The sequence below is a fragment of the Callithrix jacchus genome, chromosome 1, assembly GCF_049354715.1.
Source record: "Callithrix jacchus isolate 240 chromosome 1, calJac240_pri, whole genome shotgun sequence".
Classification (NCBI taxonomy): domain Eukaryota; kingdom Metazoa; phylum Chordata; class Mammalia; order Primates; family Cebidae; genus Callithrix; species Callithrix jacchus.
This window is the reverse complement of record NC_133502.1, coordinates 162,665,547-162,684,657: the sequence shown is the minus strand read 5'-3', so window position 1 is coordinate 162,684,657 and position 19,111 is coordinate 162,665,547. Positions and strand designations below refer to the sequence as shown.

At 50.5% G+C, this 19,111-nt stretch overlaps 1 protein-coding gene across 4 annotated transcripts in view; it reads left to right on the top strand.

Annotated features, from left to right (window-relative positions):
- The window catches only part of AKNA (AT-hook transcription factor), a 61,970-nt gene that overhangs the window by 781 nt on the left and 42,078 nt on the right, over window positions 1–19,111 (top strand). For 2 of the 4 annotated variants that reach the window (XM_035255520.3, XM_078375017.1), the window contains exons 1-2: window positions 9,932–10,054; window positions 16,615–17,002. In XM_035255520.3, coding sequence (XP_035111411.2) covers window positions 16,729–17,002 — 274 coding nt within the window. In that variant the 5' untranslated portion in view covers window positions 9,932–10,054; window positions 16,615–16,728. Of the gene's footprint in view, window positions 1–9,931; window positions 10,055–16,614; window positions 17,003–19,111 lie in introns of those variants that run through there. The other 2 variants (XM_078375025.1, XM_078375029.1) reach the window with 1 other exon arrangement.

Here is a 19,111-nt window from a genome sequence, read left to right as displayed (position 1 = left end):
GAGCTGGGCTCTCCCCAGTGTGATGGGGCTGGCACAGGCAGAGCCAGAGTTTGCTTGCTGCGTAACCTTGGACGACACTTTCAAGGCTCCTTTCCCCGGCTTTTGTTGAAAGAAATGACGAATTGGAGCCCATCATTACCTATGTTTAAAAACCTGCTTCTGAGATAGTCGGAAGGGAAATTGCTGATAACAAATCCGGGCTATGTCGGAGCAGAGAGAAGCTGAGACAGGCTGCAGTGAAAAGAGACATTGTTCCTGTCCTCTGGAACAGAAGGAGAAGAAATGGGCTGGAACTGCAGCATGAAAGACTGAACTTAGATACACACAGGGACTTCCCAAAAGACTTTTCCAGGAGCCTCGTCCGGAGTTGGTGGGTTTTAAATGGGGGCTGTTTTGTTAATAAAACAGAATGGCTGCCCATCTATTAGAGGGGGCTTAAGTCTGGTTTACTTACAGGGGAGTGGAACCTATGGTGTTTTGGGACTCTGGGTTTATTCCCAGGGGCAGTCTCAGTTCTTCTGCAGGAGGGAGACGATGCCCACATGGGGCCTTTGCCTCCAGAAGTCCAGCTGGTTTGCATTTAACACATGTGATTGGGGCTGTTTGTTGCAAGGGGATTTCATCAGCTCCCACCGTCCTGCAGACTCTGCCAGAGGCGCTAGGATCGGGGTTTCCAGAGAGACTGGGAATGGTCCCAGCACTGCAAGGCCTTCATGCTAGAGGGTATTTTGGTAATTGGTGCACAACATGGACATTTGTTTCCCCCCATGAGGCGTGGAGAAGGAAGAGTATTTTTAAAGCATTTACATCCCCAGTCGAATGCCTGGCCCTTTTTATGTTTCCTAGGTCCTGGAAGATGGGAATGATCTGGAGACCAGGAATAGGAAGCCCTGGGTTTAGATCCCCAGCCTGACTTCAGTTCTGGGTGCCACAGTTTTCCCTTCCATAAAATGAGGCTGGTAATGCCCACTTTACCACCATAGGCTCGAGTGAGGGGGCATCACTGAAAGCTTTTGCTCAGTCCACATTCTAAGTAAATGAGGAAACTGAGGCTCAAAGAAAGGAAGGAATAATGACAACAATAATACCATTGATATTATTAGCTAATATTATAGCTAATATTTATTGAGTGCTACATTCTAGCCACTGTGCCAGGGGTTTTACTGCACGAAGTGAGGTTTAGGAGGGCAGAGGCTCTTATCTGTTTTGTCACCATGGTTATTCCCTCGTGCCTACCTAGTACAGAGCCCTGCATATAGTAGGTTCTCAAAACATTGTTGTTAATCTAGATGTTGTCAGTTACCTGATGTTGTTGAAGTCGGTGTTATTGCTGTCCCTGTTGTACAGATAGAAAGCCTGAGATTCAGAGAGGTTAAGCCACTTGACTAGAGTCACACAGCTTTTCACTGGTGTTAGCTCATTCTTACTTTGGGGTGCGGAGGGTGTGCTGCTGTCAGCTCAGGAGAGCAGATTATGCCCATCTCTTCCCAGTGCTGCATGCAGTGATGTCAATAGCCTGAAATTGGTATGGCCAATTTCAGTAAGGGTGTTTAACACCATCAAAATTAGTAACCACCACAAATCAGGGCTTTTTCTTACCGTCTTTTTTTTTTTTTTTTTTAAAGAGCTGCAGGTGAAGGGTGTGGGAGATGGAAGGCCAGCCTTGCTTCTGCTTGGCAGCCTGGAGTTGGGGGCTTCTTGGCAGAGCCCAGCAGAGCCAGGCCAGAAGGGCTGCCCCCCACTGCAGCTCCTCTGAAGTATGGGATTTGGGAAGAAAACCTTTGTGAGATGGCTTTTGTACTCTATGGTGTGAGTTACACAGTGCAGCAGCCCCTGACTTGGGAACAGGTTGGTATAAGCCTGAATCCCAGGCCAAAATGGCCTTTAACCTGAAAGTGACAGGAGCCACCAATGATCATTAAGCAGGGGAAAAGCCCAACAGGATGGTGCCTTAAGAAGGTTTATTCATTGTGCCAAAGGGGTTGGGGGCTGAGTCAGGATAGGTGATGGGGAAGAGGCGCTACAGTTGACCAGGGGAGCCAGGAGGAGCTAACAGAGGCCCCTCGTTTCTGAGCATGTCCTGTGCACAAACACGTTATCTTGTTACTTTACACATGCATGCCCGAGGGAAGGAAAAGCCTCTGTCTATAAATGAGGTTATCAGATAAGTTTTGAAACGAAACAGAGAAGGGCTGATCTACCAGAGATGACCTAGGCTTCCTGCCCCCAAAGTCTCACGTTCTCACTCCCCCGTCCCTCCTGCACCCCAGCTTGCAGTTCCATCTGGGCTCTGGGCTTCCTTGCCAAATGTCAGGCAAACTCTAGCTCCATTGCCAAGCGAGACCTTCTGTGCCCAGGGCTGCTCCCACAGCAGCCCCTAAGTCCTTGCCAGCATTCTCCCTCCAATCCCCCCCTCCACCCCGCTCAGCTTATTCTGGAGAAGGAGCCTGGGATCAGGGCCAGGGTGGAATGTCCAGCTGTCAGTCTCCTCAGGGTCCTGGGACCACAGCCAAGGACCAGGACTGAGGAGGAGAGGTCTCAGGGTCCAGGAGTCCACCACTAAGGATTCATCTGGAGGATAATGCTTTATTTGTGGATACAGACCCAACTGTGCCCTAACGTGCTGTGTGACTTTGGGCAAGTTGTATAACCTCTCTGAGCCTTTCTTCATCTGTTAATTGCTTAATTATTTATGAGGATCCAATCCAATCTAACCAGTGGCTAAGGCTGGTGGCTGATTGCATCTTTTCCTTTTTGTGATTTTCATGTGTTCCTGCATGTTGTGTAATGGGTGCATCACAGAAAACAACATATTGTATTAGAGTTTAAACAGAGGAGGAGAAGGTATGGGGGTTACAGAATGTTATAGGAGGTCAGAGCCTTAAAGGGCCTCAAAGAGCCCAACCATACCTTTCACCTTTCACAGGAGGGAAAGTGAGGATGGAAGTGCCTGAGGTCAGAATGAAGCACCACACAGATGTGAGGTGGTATTCGTTTGTTCTGTTTTTAAAAATAGTATATGTTCATTATTCTTATTTTTTAAAGGAACTGTTATTTTTAGAAAATACCCAGAAGGGAAAATGGCAAACTCCCCTATCAAAAGAACTTACCTACTACCTTGTGATAATTACTGTAAACTTTTTTTTTTTAATGGAGACGGAGTTTCACTCTCATCGCCCAGGCTGGAGTGCAGTGGTACGATCTCGGCTCACTGCAACCTCCGCCTCCCAGATTCAGGTGATTTTCCTGCCACAGCCTCCCTAGTAGCTGGGATTACAGGTGTCTGTCACCAGGCCTGGCTACTTTTCGTATTTTTAGTAGAGACGGTGTTTTGCCATGTTGACCAGGCTGGTCTTGAACTCCTGATCTCAGGTGATCCACCCGTTTTGGCCTCCCAAAATGCTAGGATTACAGGTGTGAGCCACCATGCATGGCCTGTTGTAAACATTTTAAAGCATGTCCTTCTCTTTCACTTTCTTCCTCTTTCTTTTTCCTATCCTGTCTCCTTCCTGTCCTCCTCCTCCTCTTCCTCCATATTTTACTGTTTTTTTGTTTTTAATGAGCTCAAACTAAATATATATTATTTTCTAACTGGCTTGTCCATTTCACATGGCAAAATTTTTACATTATTTGATGTTCTTCAATAGCATGACTGCTAACGGCTGCTAATATTATTCCTTTGAGTGGAAATATCAGTTTCTTTCAATGATCACCTACTACGGACACTGCGATTGTTTCCAATCATTTTACCCCTTGTGAGTTTCAGTTGCAAGTGATGAAGATTATACTGTCTGGATTCAAACAGCTTGGTTCAAACCAGCTTCCTCACCTATAAAATGAAATGGGCATAATAATTTTCCTCCTTGGATGAGTATGAGGATTAAATAATGAGGTCTGAATCCATGGAAAGGCTTTTACAAGGTATTTGGCACATAATAGGTGTTCAGTGAAGTTTTGCTGTTAGCAGCACCTTCCTGGCACGTGCTGTTTTTTCTGTTGTAGTTTGTTGGACTCTTTGGAAAAGCATGAATTTGAGTGTGTGTGTGTTTTCCTCACCATGGCCACACCCTCCTCATAACCCCTATCTCAGTTGGTTGAGAAGGGCCTGTTTGCTCTGCTCCTTAACTATTCAGAGTGAGGACAGAGTTTCTAGCTAGGTTGGTGAGTCCTGGACTTGGTTTAGGGGCCATAGGAAGAGGATCACAAGGAAATGTCAGCGTCTCCCTCCACTTGGGAAAACTGCCTCTCCCTTTTTGTGTCCAGGACTCATTGCTAGAGCTGGGGTTGAGATTGTGGAAGCTGTGGATGAGGAAGATTAAACTCAGTCCTGCCGGGAGCAGGTCATATGGGTGTTTCACGGAAAAGGCAAGGCCATTTATTTGTGAACAGTTACCCTGTGCCAGCTGGGCACTGGGGCCAAGAACTCTAGGCACATAGTCTCATTTGTCATCCCAAGAATCCTGTAATTATTGGCCCATGTTACAGATGTGGAATCTGGGATTCAGAGAGGTTAAGTGGCTTGCCCAAGGTCACACAGCTTCCAAGGGAGAACATGGAGTTCTCTGTTTGCCCACAATGCCCGTGTGCCTTAACACCTGTGCCCTGCAGCCTCCCATCAGCATGGCATTTCTGCCTGTGTGGGCAAATGGCATGAAGAATCCAGGAGGGTTAGCATTAGGAGATAATCTCTGATAACCTCAGAGATAATCGCATTAAGCCCAGGTTCCAAAGCTCAGAGAAAGGAAGGTGCTTGTTCCTGAGCACTCAGGCTGGAACTTGGGTCTCTGCTTCCTAAGCAAGGCTTTACCACTTCTTCTAGGTTCACTCCTGAAACCCTCACCTGCCTCCTCTCTCCCCCAGACTCCCTGTGGAATTTTCTTTTTTTTTTTTGAAGGCAGAGTCTCACTGTGTTGCCTAGACTGGAGTATAGTGACATGATCTTGGTTCACTGCAACCTCTGCCTTCCAGGATCAAGTGATTTTTGTGCCTCAGGCTCCCAATTAGCTGGAATTAGAGGCGTGTACCACCACTTCTGGCTAATTTTTGTATTTTTAGTAGAGATGGGGTTTCACCATGTTGGCCAGGCTGGTCTCGAACTCCTGACCCTAAGTGATCTGCCCGCCTTGGCCTCCCAAAGCACTGGGATTACAGGTGCAAGCCACCGAACGCAGCATCCCTGTGAATTTTAACTATGGGGTAAATGCAGCATCCTGGGCAGGAAGGAGTGGGTTACCTTGTGGTAGGTTTTCATTTCTTTTCCAGGGAAGGGAGGCAGGGAGCTCAAAGAGTGACTGAGGATGGAGTAACACAGCTGTCAGCCCCCAGGGCTCCTGAAGTTCTAGCTCCTGGTTTCCACTAGGATGGCAGAGAAGCCTGGTAACCTCCCCCCCCCCCCGCCATTGACCATGTCTGTGCTCCTGGGGACATGGTGTGAGGGGGTGACTGTCCAGGATTCATTACGTCAGCAAGTGTGGCCTAGCCCAGTCCAGGGGTATGTCCTGGGCTGCACCTGAAGACTTAAAGAGCCGCCTTCCAGATTGGTTAATATGCTTGCACTTAAGGGGGGGCTCAGAAATGGTTGTGGAGGGAGGTTGTGAGGGAGGGATGGTTGAGTGGGCGATGAGGAAGCAGTGAGGCGATGAGGAAGTAGGTGAGAAATGGCTCCTGTGGGGTTGGAACGTCATGAGCCAGACACTGGAGGGAGTAAATGGCTGAAGGTGATCTGGGCTCTGTGGGAAGGCTGGCAGGGCTCTGCAGATGCAGCCACGCGCACGCCTGTTGCTGGTGAAAGTCGTCAAGCCCTGGCAGTGGGAGTCCGAGGTTTTTGTTGTTGCTTCTTTTCTGGGTGAACAGGAACTGATCTCTTCCCTTCTCCGGGCCTCACCGTCCTCACCTATACAATGGAATAGGACTCCTGTTCTGCCCACTTTGACATTCTGTTCTTGAGCATCTAGTACTCAAAAGAAGAAGAAAGCATTTTGGGAAACCAAAAGGCGCTGTGTGGAACCGGTGCCTCACCATACAATTAGAACACTGGCTTTGTGAATTGCAATTCATTGGTAATAAACTCCACTCTCGATTTTACTGTGCACAGATGTTAACTCTCTGTGAATTGCAATGCTGTGAGCAGCAAATTGGGTCATTAGGAGCCGGGTCTTTGTGTGTTTGAAACTGCTGCAGCTCATTAGCATTGTGACCTTGGGACAGCTGCTTGGGCTGTAGGGGCCTCTGTTTGCCCAGCTGTAAAATGGGGTTGTCACATCAGCCTCATTGGGTTGTTATGAGGGCTCTGAGTCAGGCTTGGGCAAATAGCTAGGTTCAGTGGATCATCCAGCATGTATTCATTGTATTTCTTTTTCTGTTTTTTGAGATGGAGTCCTGTTCTTGTCACTAGGCTAGAGCACAGTGGCATGATCTTGGCTCACTGAAATCTCTGCCACCCAGGTTCAAGCGATTCTCCTGCCTCAGTCTCCCGAGTAGCTAGGACTACAGGTACACACCACCACCATGCCTGGCTAACTTTTGTTTTTTTAGTAGAGGTGAGGTTTCACCATGTTGGTCAGGCTGGTCTTGAACTCCTTACTTTGTGATCTGCCCTCCTCAGCCTCCCAAAGTGCTGGGATTATAGGCATGAGCCACTGCGCCCAGCCCTATTTATTGTATTTCTATTTTATATCAGGGTCTGTGTGCTGAGTCCTGGGGATATGATGATGAGAGCCTCACAGAGCTCCCAACTGAGTCAAGAGACAGATATTAGTCAAAGAAGCACATATGAAATATAGTTCCAAATGGTGAGTCCCCCAGGAGGGCACTCTGGAGCTGAAGTCTGCAGGTTGCCTACAAGTTAACAGGGAAAAGAAGTGGGACTGGGTGAGCAGAGGAGCAGGGCACATCTGTTCCAGGAGGAGCAAGGAGGCCTGTGTGGCAGGAGCATGCTAAGCAAGGGCAGAGAGGGTGGCAGGAGAAGAGGCTGGAGCAGCGGCCAGCCCATGGAGTTTCATCTTCTTTCTCAAAGCCATGGCAAGTTTGGAAACTTCTATCTTGAAGATCCCATCGGTGCAGTGTGGGGAATGGATTGGTGGACCCTAGAGCTTTCCAGGCAAGGCCCATCCAGGGACCCATGTGGGGATACAGAAATGGAGACAGATTCCGGTGAAATTTAGGAAATGAAATCACTAGGAGTTGATGATGGGTTGGTTACAGGATATAAGGGAAAGGGAAGCATCCAGGATGACAACTGATTCTGAGTATGTACCTGGATGAAAGATGGGCCAAACTAAGGAGGGGTGGGCTTGGAGGGTGGTAATACTAGGAGCTCAGTCTTAGACATGCTGCTTCGGTTTGGTAGAATTTGGCCTGTGAGTGGGGACCGTGATCTAAGAGAGGGTGCTGCAGCTGGGTGTGGTGGCTCACGCCTGTAATCCTAGCACTTTGGGAGGCTGAGGCAAGCAGATCACCTAAGGTCAGGAGATCGAGACCATCCTGGCTAACATGGTGAAACCCTGTCTCTATTAAAAATACAAAAAAATCAGCCGGGCGTGGTGGCACACACCTGCAATCCCAGCTACTTGGGAGGCCCAGGCAGAAGCATCACTTGAACCCAGGAGGTGGAGGCTGCAGTAAGCCTAGATTTCGTCATTACTCTCCAGCCTGGGCAACAAGAGCAAAACTCCAGCTCAACAAAAAAGGGTGGAGGCAGGCACTGCCTGAGCAAAGGCAGGGAGATTTGGTCGGGCTTGGGGGTGCAAGGAAATGGAATGCACTGCACCGGAGGCGGTTCTTCTTGGTGTTATGTGGCTGCCCCTAAGATGGGTTTGGGGTTATCCGTGGGCCACAGGCATGCCCAGCAACGGCAGCCATCTGGTGCTGCCTGCGTTAATGACCAGGGAGGGAGGGTGAGTGAGTGACGGAGTGTCAGGGGAGCCCGCCCCTCACACAATGGCACACATGGCCACCAGAGCTGGCAGGGAGGCGTCTGATTAGCATTTGGCTCTGCTCAATAAGGGGCTGGGGGCTGCAAGGAGAGCCCTGACACCCAGATGTGGGTAAAAGGCAGGGAAGGGGATAAAGGGGTGGGTGGTCACCAGGATGAGGGCTCCTGGTTCTAGCCCTGGCTCTGCCAGTTACTTACAAGCTGACCGTGGGAAAGTCCACTCATTAGTGAATTCATCCACTGATGGAACACATCCATCAGCCATAAACAGAGTGGCAGGCTTCGAGGAGACCAGAGACTTAGACCTAAGTAGCAGCAGTAGTTGTAGCAAAAACAAAAGAGCTGAATACATGACTGTGTTCTGGGTCCCCTGCTCTGCCTTCGCTAGCGTCACCTCATCAAATCTTTACAGCAGCCCCTGTGGGGTGGCTACTCTTTTTATCCCTATTTTACAGATGAAGAAACTGAGGCCTAGAGAGGTGAAGCCTCAAAGATCAGAGCCAGCAGGAGAGGGGGCTGGGATTTGAACCCAGGTCCACGCTGACTCGAAGATTTTTTCCATCCTACATGAGTGGTTCCCAAATCTGGCTGCTTATCAGAACTACCTGGAGGGCTTTTTGAACAATACAGAGGCCTGATTTTTTGTTCCTTTTTCCTTTTGTTTCCTGACACAGAGTCTCTGGGTCCTGGGTGGGGCCAGTGTTGAGAGCCTCTCGTGCTCCTTTGCCCCCTCTTCTGCAAAGCTCCTGCCTCTCCCGCTTGGCTTGCTCTGCCCCGGGTGCACAGGCCTTGCTGTTCTCAGGGAAAGCCTGCTGGCTCCCCCACCTTTGCTTACACTTGCCCTCCCAGAACACTCAGCCCAGCCCTTCTTGTGGCTTGCTCTTGCCCCCTCTTCTTTCCAGTGCCTTGTTTAAATGTCACCTCCTCATAGAGACCTTCCCGACCATCCCATAACCCTTCTCCTCCAACCTATTACTCTTGCTCCCGTGGGTTCTCTACCAGTGCCAGTCACCTGGGACACTTAAAATCTCTGATGCCCAGAGACTGACTCTGTTGGCCCAGGGTGAGCCCCAGGCTTCAGTGCTGCCTGGCCTGGGACATGGATGGTCACTGAGTCTTACTGCTCACCGCTCTCCCCTTGACATTATACATGTGCTTGGTTATTGTCCGTGTCTCTGCTAGAGTGGAGAGCAGGGACCTGGTCTCTGCTGTATGCCCAGCACCTTCAAAAGCACCTGGCTCACAGTAGGAGCTCAGGGAGTACCTATGAGTGAAGGAATGGGATGGTGGGGCTTGAGAAAAGGCAGCTTTGATTGACTGTCAGGATCGATCTGTTCCCAACATCTGGTGAACCCTTGGAGGGTTCTTCCCGCAGGAAACTTTTACCTCATCTGTCAGTATCACGCCTCCATGCTGTCCGGAACGTCCCACTCTGACTGCAGGACCACCTCCGGGCGAGGACAGTGGCTTGAGATGGCAGGAATCACCATGGCCTCCCTGAGATTCAGGCTGCACATTGGCAGAGTCAGAGCTGGAAGGGCAGGAGTGGGGTCGAGTCGGACCTCTCGCTGTGCAGATGGGCCCTGAGGCCTAGTGAGGGAAGGAGCTTCGGTCACAGTCAGGCCCTGGTTGAAGAGGGCCTAGAGGGCAGGAGCTACAGCATCCTGTGTGACCTCGGCCAAGCCTCTGACCTTCTCTGTGCTTTAGTCTCCCCATCTGTACCTGCAGGGCCTGGGCTGAGATGATCCCAAGCCCAGGACATCAGGAGTTTGTTCCCTGAGTCCTTTTCTGGGCAGTGCAGACCTTCAGAGGGCTTGTAAGGGGTTAAGCTCCTCTGGCTCTGCTCTGCACGCAGACAAACCCCCTCCTTCTGACAAACACTTGTAGGAAATCAGGCTGAGCGCTTCCTGCTGAGGCAAGGCGAGGCGGCCTCAGCCGCGGCAGGGGCGGGGAGAGGTGGGGAGCGATGCTGGTGTGTGAGCAGCAGCCTGGGCTGGCAGAACGGCCTGGAGGCGGGCCAGGGCACAATGGAGGCAGGGGGCTCCCTGGGTTTGGAACAAAGACTTCAAAGGCAGGTCCCCTGAAACTGGGCCGGGAGGATCGTGGTGGAGCCCAGGAGAGGTAAGGGATCGGAACGGAGGAGGGCCCGGGAGGCCGCCTTCCTTCTGGACGGGCCAGTCACCGACTCTTTGGGACAGCCCAGGCAGCCGGACCAGCCCAGCCAGGAAGTTGCAGCTGCTGAAGCTGCATCGCTTTTCTCTTGATTCAGGGGAGCCCGCCCCCCCAGCCCCAGGGCAAGCGTGGATTTAAGGAGGATTTCATCAAGCCTCAAGATGCTAGATTCCAGTCCCAGCTCTGATACTGATCTCTTGTGAACTTGGACAGGCGGGTCCATCTCTGTGCCTGGGGTGTCCTCATCTGCACCAGGAGAGTTAGTGTCCTTGGTTGCTAAGGGGTCTCATAGACAATGCAGGGATAGGGAGCAGGCCAAGAGGCAGTGGCAGCACTATGGGGGGTTCCCCATCAAAGCAGTAGCCCCTTATGTCAGCTGTGTAAGGGCAAGGAGAGGAGCCAAAGATGGTCCAAGGACCAGCAGACCCAGCTCAGCTCTTGAGGATTGTGAGACCAGAGACAGGGCACTGTTTCTCTTTCTCCTCAGCCTCTGCTGCTGGAGCAGGCTAGGGGCAGGGAGGGGACACACAGAGGGGGAGTGGCTGGTGCTTTCTTGCGGGACTAGTGTCCACACAGCTGGTGGAACCCCTTGAGAAAAGCAGGTCTGTGCCAGCTGGGGGTGTGGGATGGCTAAGGCCAACAGCACAGCCTTTTTGGAAGGCCTGGTTACTGATATAGGGGGTCTTCTTTCCCCCTCTCCCTGCCCCCTACATTTCTGATAGTCTTGGTTTCAGAATTGGGACACCTGGGCTTTGAATCCTTCAGCTGCACTTCCTGGCTGTGAGGTCTTCTGAGAGCCTGCCACATCTCTGTGCCTCAGTTTCCTCATCTGGGAGGTATCGAGATGGGGGTGGGGGTTAGAAGCAGGGGTGCACCCTGGGCAGCCCTGGCTGGAGGGAAGGGATTGCAGAGGGCACGGGAGGCAGTGCGGACCGCGTGGCTGTGCTGGTGAAGGAGGACCTGGGAGTCTGGACCGTTCTGAGGGATCGAGCTATACAGGGAAGGGTTGCTGACTGTGGAGTGGCTGAGAGGGCAGAGAAGCCCTGTGCGGGTGGCGGGGAAGAGGAGTCCATCCACCCAGGAAATGAAGATAGACACTTTGGGGGTGTGTTAGACCCTTGAGAGAGCAGGGGCAGGGGCAGCATGGGGGTGAGGAGATGTACAGAAGGAGGGCAGAGTGGCTGCTACTTCCTGGGGGGCCAGTTTCTCCAGGTATGGCAGGAGCCCTGAGCTCCACAGCCCTCCCGGTGGGGACTTCATCCTATAGGAGCTGACCCTCCTGTGGTCAGCCCCCAGCTCACATGGCTGGAGTCTTCACCAAACCCCACTCACTGCCTTTGAGGAGCAGCCTTGCTGCCCTAAGGAAGGCTGGCTGAAACAACCCTGCCTTTTCTGGCATTCAGAGACCCCTGCTCATAGCTCTTCTTCAAGGTCAGGTCGTACTTTCAGACTTCCATGCCTTTGCCTATGCTGTTCCCTCTGCCCTCTGCCTGGAATGCCCTCCCCAATCTTCTCCCCCAAACCCTCATCATTTCTCAAGCCCAACTTAAAGCTTCCTGTAGTAACACTTCTGTATTGCACTAACTGCACCATTCAAAATTTTGGAACGCTTTTACTTTTTCTACATTCTTTGCATCTTATGTAGTGCCTGGTATGTAGTAGGAAGTCATAAGGCTTTTTTAAAAAGTTAATTTGCACCTGCCAGGTGCTTGGTATGTATCTTTGTAGTTTGAAATGTGACCTCAGGGAGGAGGAGAGAGGCTAACAGCTCTGAGGCTGTTGCCCTTAGGAGCTGAGTCAACCAGGGACTTCAGCATTTTTTGAGTTCCATCCCCTGCCTCCCAACCCACCCTAGCAGGGTGAGCAGGCGGTACTTTCTCTATTTTACCATGAGGGAAATGCAAGCCCAGCCATACACGGTGAGTGACAGCAGCCAGGACTAGCACCTGTCCCCTGATGCCCAGCCGGCTTCTCTATCACAGCATCATCCCTGTCGGAGGTTGGCAGGTAGTCAGCACTAGTGTGTGTTTGTTGACTAACTAGCTGACCGGCCAGTTCAGGGGCTCTTGTGGTGCTGAGGGCCGTGGCTCGCATGGAAGATGGAGGCCTTGCTCAGGAAAGGCTCACTGGTGTAGGCGCCTGGGGGCAAGTGCAAAACTCTAGCCAGTCACCGCAGCTGCCTGTGACGTGCACCTTCCCCTGGTTACAGTGAGATTTCTGCCACGACTGAGTCATCCCAGAAGACAGGATGTTCCTCTTTGTGCACCCAGAGGCCTCTGTGATTGGGCAGGCTGCTCTGTGGCAGAGCTAGAAAAAAAGCCCTTTAAAAAGTCAAAAACCACATACCTTCCCTGGCCCCTTCCCAGCAGAGGCTTCAGAAGCAGAAAAGCAGCTGCAAAACTGTAGCCCCTCCTCCACCTGCCGTAACTGGTAACTGCAGGAGCGAGAAGGCCTAGCGGACTTCAAAGGACAGGCCATGCTTGAGGCCCTGGTTTAAAATGCAGATTCCTGGGCCCTATCCCAGGGCCACTGAGTCAGGCTCTCTGCAGGTTGTTTCAGGAAACTACATGCTGAGAGGATTCTTAAGCACCCCGAAGCTTAAGATCCCTGGCAGGGATTTCCAAGAAGGGTACAGGCCCTGCAGAAGGTCTGAGAAGCAAGGATTAGAGCTTCTATTTAAAATACAGTTGACCAGCTGGGTGGGTGGCTCATGCCTGTAATCCCAGCACATAGGGAGGCTGAGGCAGGAGGATCACTTGAGCCCGGGAGTTCAAAACCAGCCTGGGCAAAATGGCAAAACCCCATCTCTACAAAAAGTTTTTCAGAATGAGCCAGGCATGGTGGTGTGTACCTTTGATCTTAGCTACTCAGGAGGCTGAGGATGGCTTGAGCCCAGGAGGTCAAGGCCACTGTAAGCTCTGATTGCTACTGTACTCCAACCTGGGTAACAGTGAGACCCTGTCTCAATAAAATAAAATATAAAATACAGTTGACCCTTAAACAACACAGGGGTTAGGGGTGCCAACCCTCATACAGTCAAAAATCTGCTTATAACTTTTTTTTTGAAACACAGTCTTGCTCTGCAGCCTAGGCTAGAGTGCTGAGGCACAGTCTCTGCTCACTGCAACCTCCGCCTTCTGGGTTCAAATGATTCTTCTGCCTTAGCCTCCTGAGTAGCTGGGATTACAGGTGTGCACCACCACACCCAGCTAATTTTTATATTTTTAGTAGAGACAGCATTTCACCGTGTTGGTCAGGCTGGTCTCCAACTCCTGACCTTGTAATCCGCCCCCCTCGGCTTCCCAAAGTGCCGGGATTATAGGTGTGAGCTACCGAACCCGGCCTGCTTAAAACTTTTAACTCCCCCAAAACTTTATTAATTACCTGCTATTGACCGGAAGCCTTGCTGATAACATATACAGTTGATTAATGCATATTTTATGTGCTATATGTATTATGTCCTGTTTTCTTAAGCCAGAGAAAAGAAAATATCATTAAGAAAATCCTAAGGAAGAGAAAATCTAATTGCTTTCATTAAATGGAAGTGGATTATCATAAAGGTCTTCATCCTTGTCATCTTCATGTTGAGGAGGAGGATTTAAGAGGAGGGATTGATCTACTGTCTTAGGGGTGGCAGAGGCAGAAGAAAATCCACATATAAGTAGACCTGTGCAGTTCAAACTGTGTCATTAAGGGTCACCTGTATTTATGTCCTTTTTCCTTTATATTTTTAGCAGAGACAGGCTTTTGCAATGTGGCCCAGGAACTCCCGAGCTAGAGCTTTCTGCCCTCCTTGGCCTCCCAAAGTGCTGGGATTGCAGGCGTGAGCCCCTGTGCCTGGCCAATTTTCTATTGTATCTTTTTAGAAAATCCCTTTTGAAATTATTCTTTCTAATACAGGTACCATATTAGCATGATATATTCAAGCAAATACATTTTTACTGATGGGTTGTATGATTAAAAAAAATATTAGGGGGCCACTAGGCCAAAATTGACAGTAGCAAGTCTTGCTTTGGCAGGACATAGCTGAGTGATCTTAGCCAAGTTCTACCCTCATGTTTGTAGGGAGGGCAGATTCTGAACTTACAGGTACAATTTCTAGCCAGGCTGGGGCCGAGTGGGCTTATTGTGGTGGGGACTATGGGGCTGGAGGATGATACACAGGGCGATCTGGAGGAAATTCTGGGGCTCTACATTTGGGGGTAGAGAGGAAGACTGGGTGGGAACAGAGGATAGAAGCCCGAACACCCATCCACGGAGCAGGAGTCACAGCCAAGGAGGGAAGAAGGGGGTTCCCTGTCCCTCCCTCCTCCAGCCCTTGAGAAGTCAGCCTTTCCTGGGCTGCTCTGTTCCCTGGGGAACTTTGTGTCCAAAAATAGTTGCCTGCTGACTTTTCTCAACCACACAAATCAAGCAGGATCCAAAGGCTCACGAGGATAAAGGGACAAACACAGACTTTCTGTCCTGGGAGGCCTGGAGTCATACTGCCCTCCACACAGCATGCAGGGGAGAAAGCTCAGACTGTGGGCCAGGAGGCTCACTTTCACCCTTGCCTTGTGCAAGGCCTCTCCCCTCTCTGGACCTAAGTTTCCCCATCTGTGGAAGAAGGCCTTTGTAATGAGCTGCCCTGGGGGCCTGCTGTGCTGTTGGGCCATGGCCAGGAGCTCCCTGGGAGACCATGCCCAGGCTGGGACAGCTTTGCACTTCCTGGGCCTGGCTCAGTGCTTGGCATAGAGGAAGTGCTTGGGGAAATAGCAAGATAGTGGGAAAGAAGAGGCAAAAGGAGATGAGAGGGAGAAGGAGTGAGGGAAAGAAGGAGAGGATTGAGGGAAGGCAGTGGAGGAACCCTTCTCTGGCCACCCTGTTCCTGCAGCACTGCCTCGCAGGTCCCTGTGTAGCCAGGTTCCCCTGTTCATTCTCCCAGAGCTGCCCGATGGCAACAGGGAACTTTTAAACCACACCTCTGATGGGCTCTCCCTGTGTTCAATACCCCCGTCATCATCAGGGAAACCACTGCCAGGTCCAGGAAAGCCCCTGGCAGGCTTGCTCTCCACCCCCAGATCCTCTCACTTGGAAGGCTTTTTCTTGAAACTGAGGTGAAATTCATATAACATAGAACTGACCATGTTTAGGTGAACAGTTCAGCGACGTTGAGTACATTCAGTGCTGCGTAACTGCCACCTCTATCGAGTTGCAAAACATTTCCATCACTTTGAAAGGAAATCCCATACCCAGCAAGCAGGTAGTGCCACTCTCCTCTCCCCTGGCCCCTGGCAAATACCAATGTGCTTTCACTCTCCAAGGAGTTACCTTGTTACCTTGTCTGGACGTTTCCTATCCATAGAATCACACCCTCGGTGGCCTTGGTGTCTGGAGTCTTTCACTGAGCATCGTTGTTGAGGTTCATCTAGACTGTACCGTGTGTTGGGACTTAATTCCTTTTTGTTTGAGTGCCTGTTTTCAATTATGTTGGGTACTGGAATGCTACCTTGTTTTTTTTTTTTTTCTTTTGAGGCAGGATCTCACTTTGTCACCCAGGCTAGAGTGCAATAGTGCAGTCATGGCTCACTGCAGCCTCAACCTCCTGGGCTCAAATGATCCCCCCACTCAGTCTCTAGAGTAGCTGGGACTACAGGTGTGCACAGTCACACCTGGCTAATTTTTTGTAGAGACGAGGTTTCGCCATGTTGCCCAGGCTGGTCTCAAACTCCTAGACTCAAGTGATCTGCCCGCCTCAGCCTCCCAAAGTGATGCTGGGATTATAGGCGTGAGCCACCATACCTGGTCTGGAATGCCCTTTTCACCGTCTCCCCCCGCCCCACCTCTCAATCTGAATTCTTACCCGGGTGAGGGCAGAGATTCCCAGAGGAACTGGCTTCAAAACTGGCATCACCTGACTTTCCTGGCCTGTGTCGGGCAGCCCCCATGCCTCCTCCAGCACATCTCACCTGGATTTCTAGTTGCCTGGTGATGTGTCTGCTTCCTCCTGGGGCATCAGTTCTCCTGTGAGCAAGGCCCGTGCCCCATGCCCACACGCCAGAGCCAGTACTCAGTAACACTAGCTAGCGTGCATTGGCCTAGCAATCCCCCAATATTTTTTTTAATCACACAACCCATCAGTAAAAATATATTTGCTTGAACATGCCATGCTAATTTATTACATGTATTAAAAAGAATATTTTCAAAAATGATTTTCTAAAAAGATGCAATAGAAAATTGGCCAGACACTGAATAGAAAATTGGTGTGTACACTGGCCGCTGGACTCCTCATCCTGTGTCTCATTTGGTTTATAAAACCCTGGAAGAAGAGAGGAATTATTATTCCAGCTTTATTGATGAAGAGAATGAAGGTAGAGTGACTTGCCCAAGGTCACGTAGCTTCGGGAGGACGTAGCCAGGAGTTGAACCAGGGCTGTCTAATTCCAGAGTTCCTGCTGCAAACTTCTTGTTCTGAATAAAAGAGGGAATCAGGATTGATTAATGTTATCCCTTGAATGTGTCCCTGACAGGGCACAGGCAGGATGGCCAATGCTGATAGGAGCCAGCGGTGACTCTGGGGCCCCCCGGCGGCAGCTCTTTCTTCTGAAGATGAAGTGGCCTAGGTGAAGCCCAGGCCAGTCCCGATGGCCAGCTCGGGGACTGAGATCCACTGGGCTGAGCCTGGTTTGGGGAAGGGCCCCCAGCGGCGGCGCTGGGCCTGGGCCGAGGACAAGAGGGACGTGGATAGAAGTGGTTCACAAAGCTGGGGAGAAGAGGGACTCTTTCCCAATGCCACCAGCCCCGAGCTCCTGGAGGACTTCCGCCTGGCCCAGCAGCACCAGCCGCCCCTGGAGTGGAACCCACACCCGCAGCCTGATGGGCATCAGGATTCCGAGTCAGGAGAGACTTCTGGAGCAGGTGAGACTGACCCCTCACCTCCAACAGTGGTGTCCTGCCCCCGAGACATCGCACTTTCTAGCAGAAGGGAACGGAGTGGAGGCTCCTTCAACATTTTAAATTAAATTCTACGAAGTCTATCATTTAACATTTTTTAAGATTTAAATTGTATAAATAATACCATTGATTGCAGGACAATCAGAAAATATAAGACACAAATTAGGTAAAATTTAAAATTATCCATCCCCAGATCACCACTGTTTTCCATATGTATAGATATGCAAATGTAACATGAATATGGAACAGTATTCTACAGACTTCATTGTAACCTGCTTTTTTGTTAACTTAATAGATGTGAACATTTTTCTAGCTCATCAGATCCTCTCCCACAAGTCATTCCTAGACTTCCATGGTATAGATATTCCGTGGTTAATTGGCCTGTCTCCTATCGCTGGACATTGTAACAGTTTCTAGTTTTTGCTATTATAAATAATGCAGAGGTGAATGTCACTAATATATCTTTGGTAATTTGAATTACTTAGTACCAGGGTTATGTCCAGGTTGGATTTTTTTTTTTTTTTTTTTTTTAGGCAGAGTCTTGCTCTGTTGCCCAGGCTGGAGTGCAGTGGCAGGATCAGGGCTCGCTGCAGCCTCGACCTTTCAGACTCTATCAATCCTCAGAACTCCGCCTCCCAAATTGCCACCACACCCGGCTAATTTTTGTATTTTTTGTAGAGACAGGGTCTCACAGTGTTACCCAGGCTGGTCTCAAACTCTTGGCCTGAAGCGAGCCTCTCACCTTGGCCTCCCGAAATGTTGGGATTACAAATGTGAGCCGTCATGTCTGGCCATTTTTAAGATTTTTAAAAATCCCAATCAGCAGTGAGACTGTTGAGATTTCTTGTTTTCTACAATAACTGTGTTCTGGTTGCATGCAGACCAACTTAAACTGAATCCCTAGTGTTGCTTAGCAAGTTCCTTCTGTGTGAATCTTGCTTTTTCCTTCTATAAAATGAGAGGAATAATATCGTGGAGAATAGTAAGAGCTTGATACAAGGTGGCTATTGCACTTAGATTATGGGCAAGATGCTGCTGTTTTAGGGTCCTGTGACTCCTGCAGGCCGATGTGGATTGCATCATTACTCAAAGTTTTACACACCTGATCTGCTCAAAATGGGCATTGCCCACTGCTGCCCACTCAGGAGCCATTTCTGAGCTCTCTCTCCAGCAGGGGATGGTGAGTGAAATGCACTGGGCCTGACAGGGCAGAGGCATCTCTTCCTGGGGCCACATGGTAACCCCTGCTATGATATAACAGCTGCTACCCTATCCTGTGCCTTTACTATGTGCCAGGCACAGGGCTGGGCAGGGTCAAACCCTCTCTTGTTCCCTCCTCACCACCCTCTGTCAGGTAGGAGGAACTAGCCTCAAGTTTGACTATGGACCAGAGAGTTCAACAATTTGCCTATGGCCCTGGTGAGGGGTCCTAGAAGCCAGGACTGAACCCAGAGCTCCCTGGCTTCAAAGCCCAGGCCCTCCACCCCTAGAGTATGACCCCTAGTGGTGGAAGCAAACGCACCTGCATGGTTGGGGCCTGGGTCCTAAGTCCAGGGAAGCACTGGTTGATCATTGGCAACTTACGTAATGTTCAGGTGTGCTGCTGTAAGCAAGAGTAACCTGCTGGAGGAGCTGTTACGTGGTTAAGGGACACAGAGGCATCAAGGGTAGGGGAAGACCACGGAGGAGCAGAGAGTGAGACAATGGTGCGTCGGCCTGAACAGAGAGGCTATGCCTGGTGGTACCCAAACTGTGTCTCATGAAACTTTGGACCTATCCCAGAGGCTAACCCCAGGGTCCAGAGCAGAGTGGGTGCCCCAGAAACAGTGACAGCATGGATGGTGGTTAGATGCATGGATGAATGGACAGGTGGGTGAGGTGGGTGGTGGGTGATGGGTGGGTGAATGGGTGGGTAGATGATGGATGGATGTTGGAAGGATGGTGGGATAGATGGGTGGGTGGTGGTTGGGTGAATGGGTGGGTAGATGATGGATGGATGTCGGAAGGATGGTGGGATAGATGGGTGGGTGGATGGATAAATAGTTCTTGAGTACCCACTCTGTAATAATTACA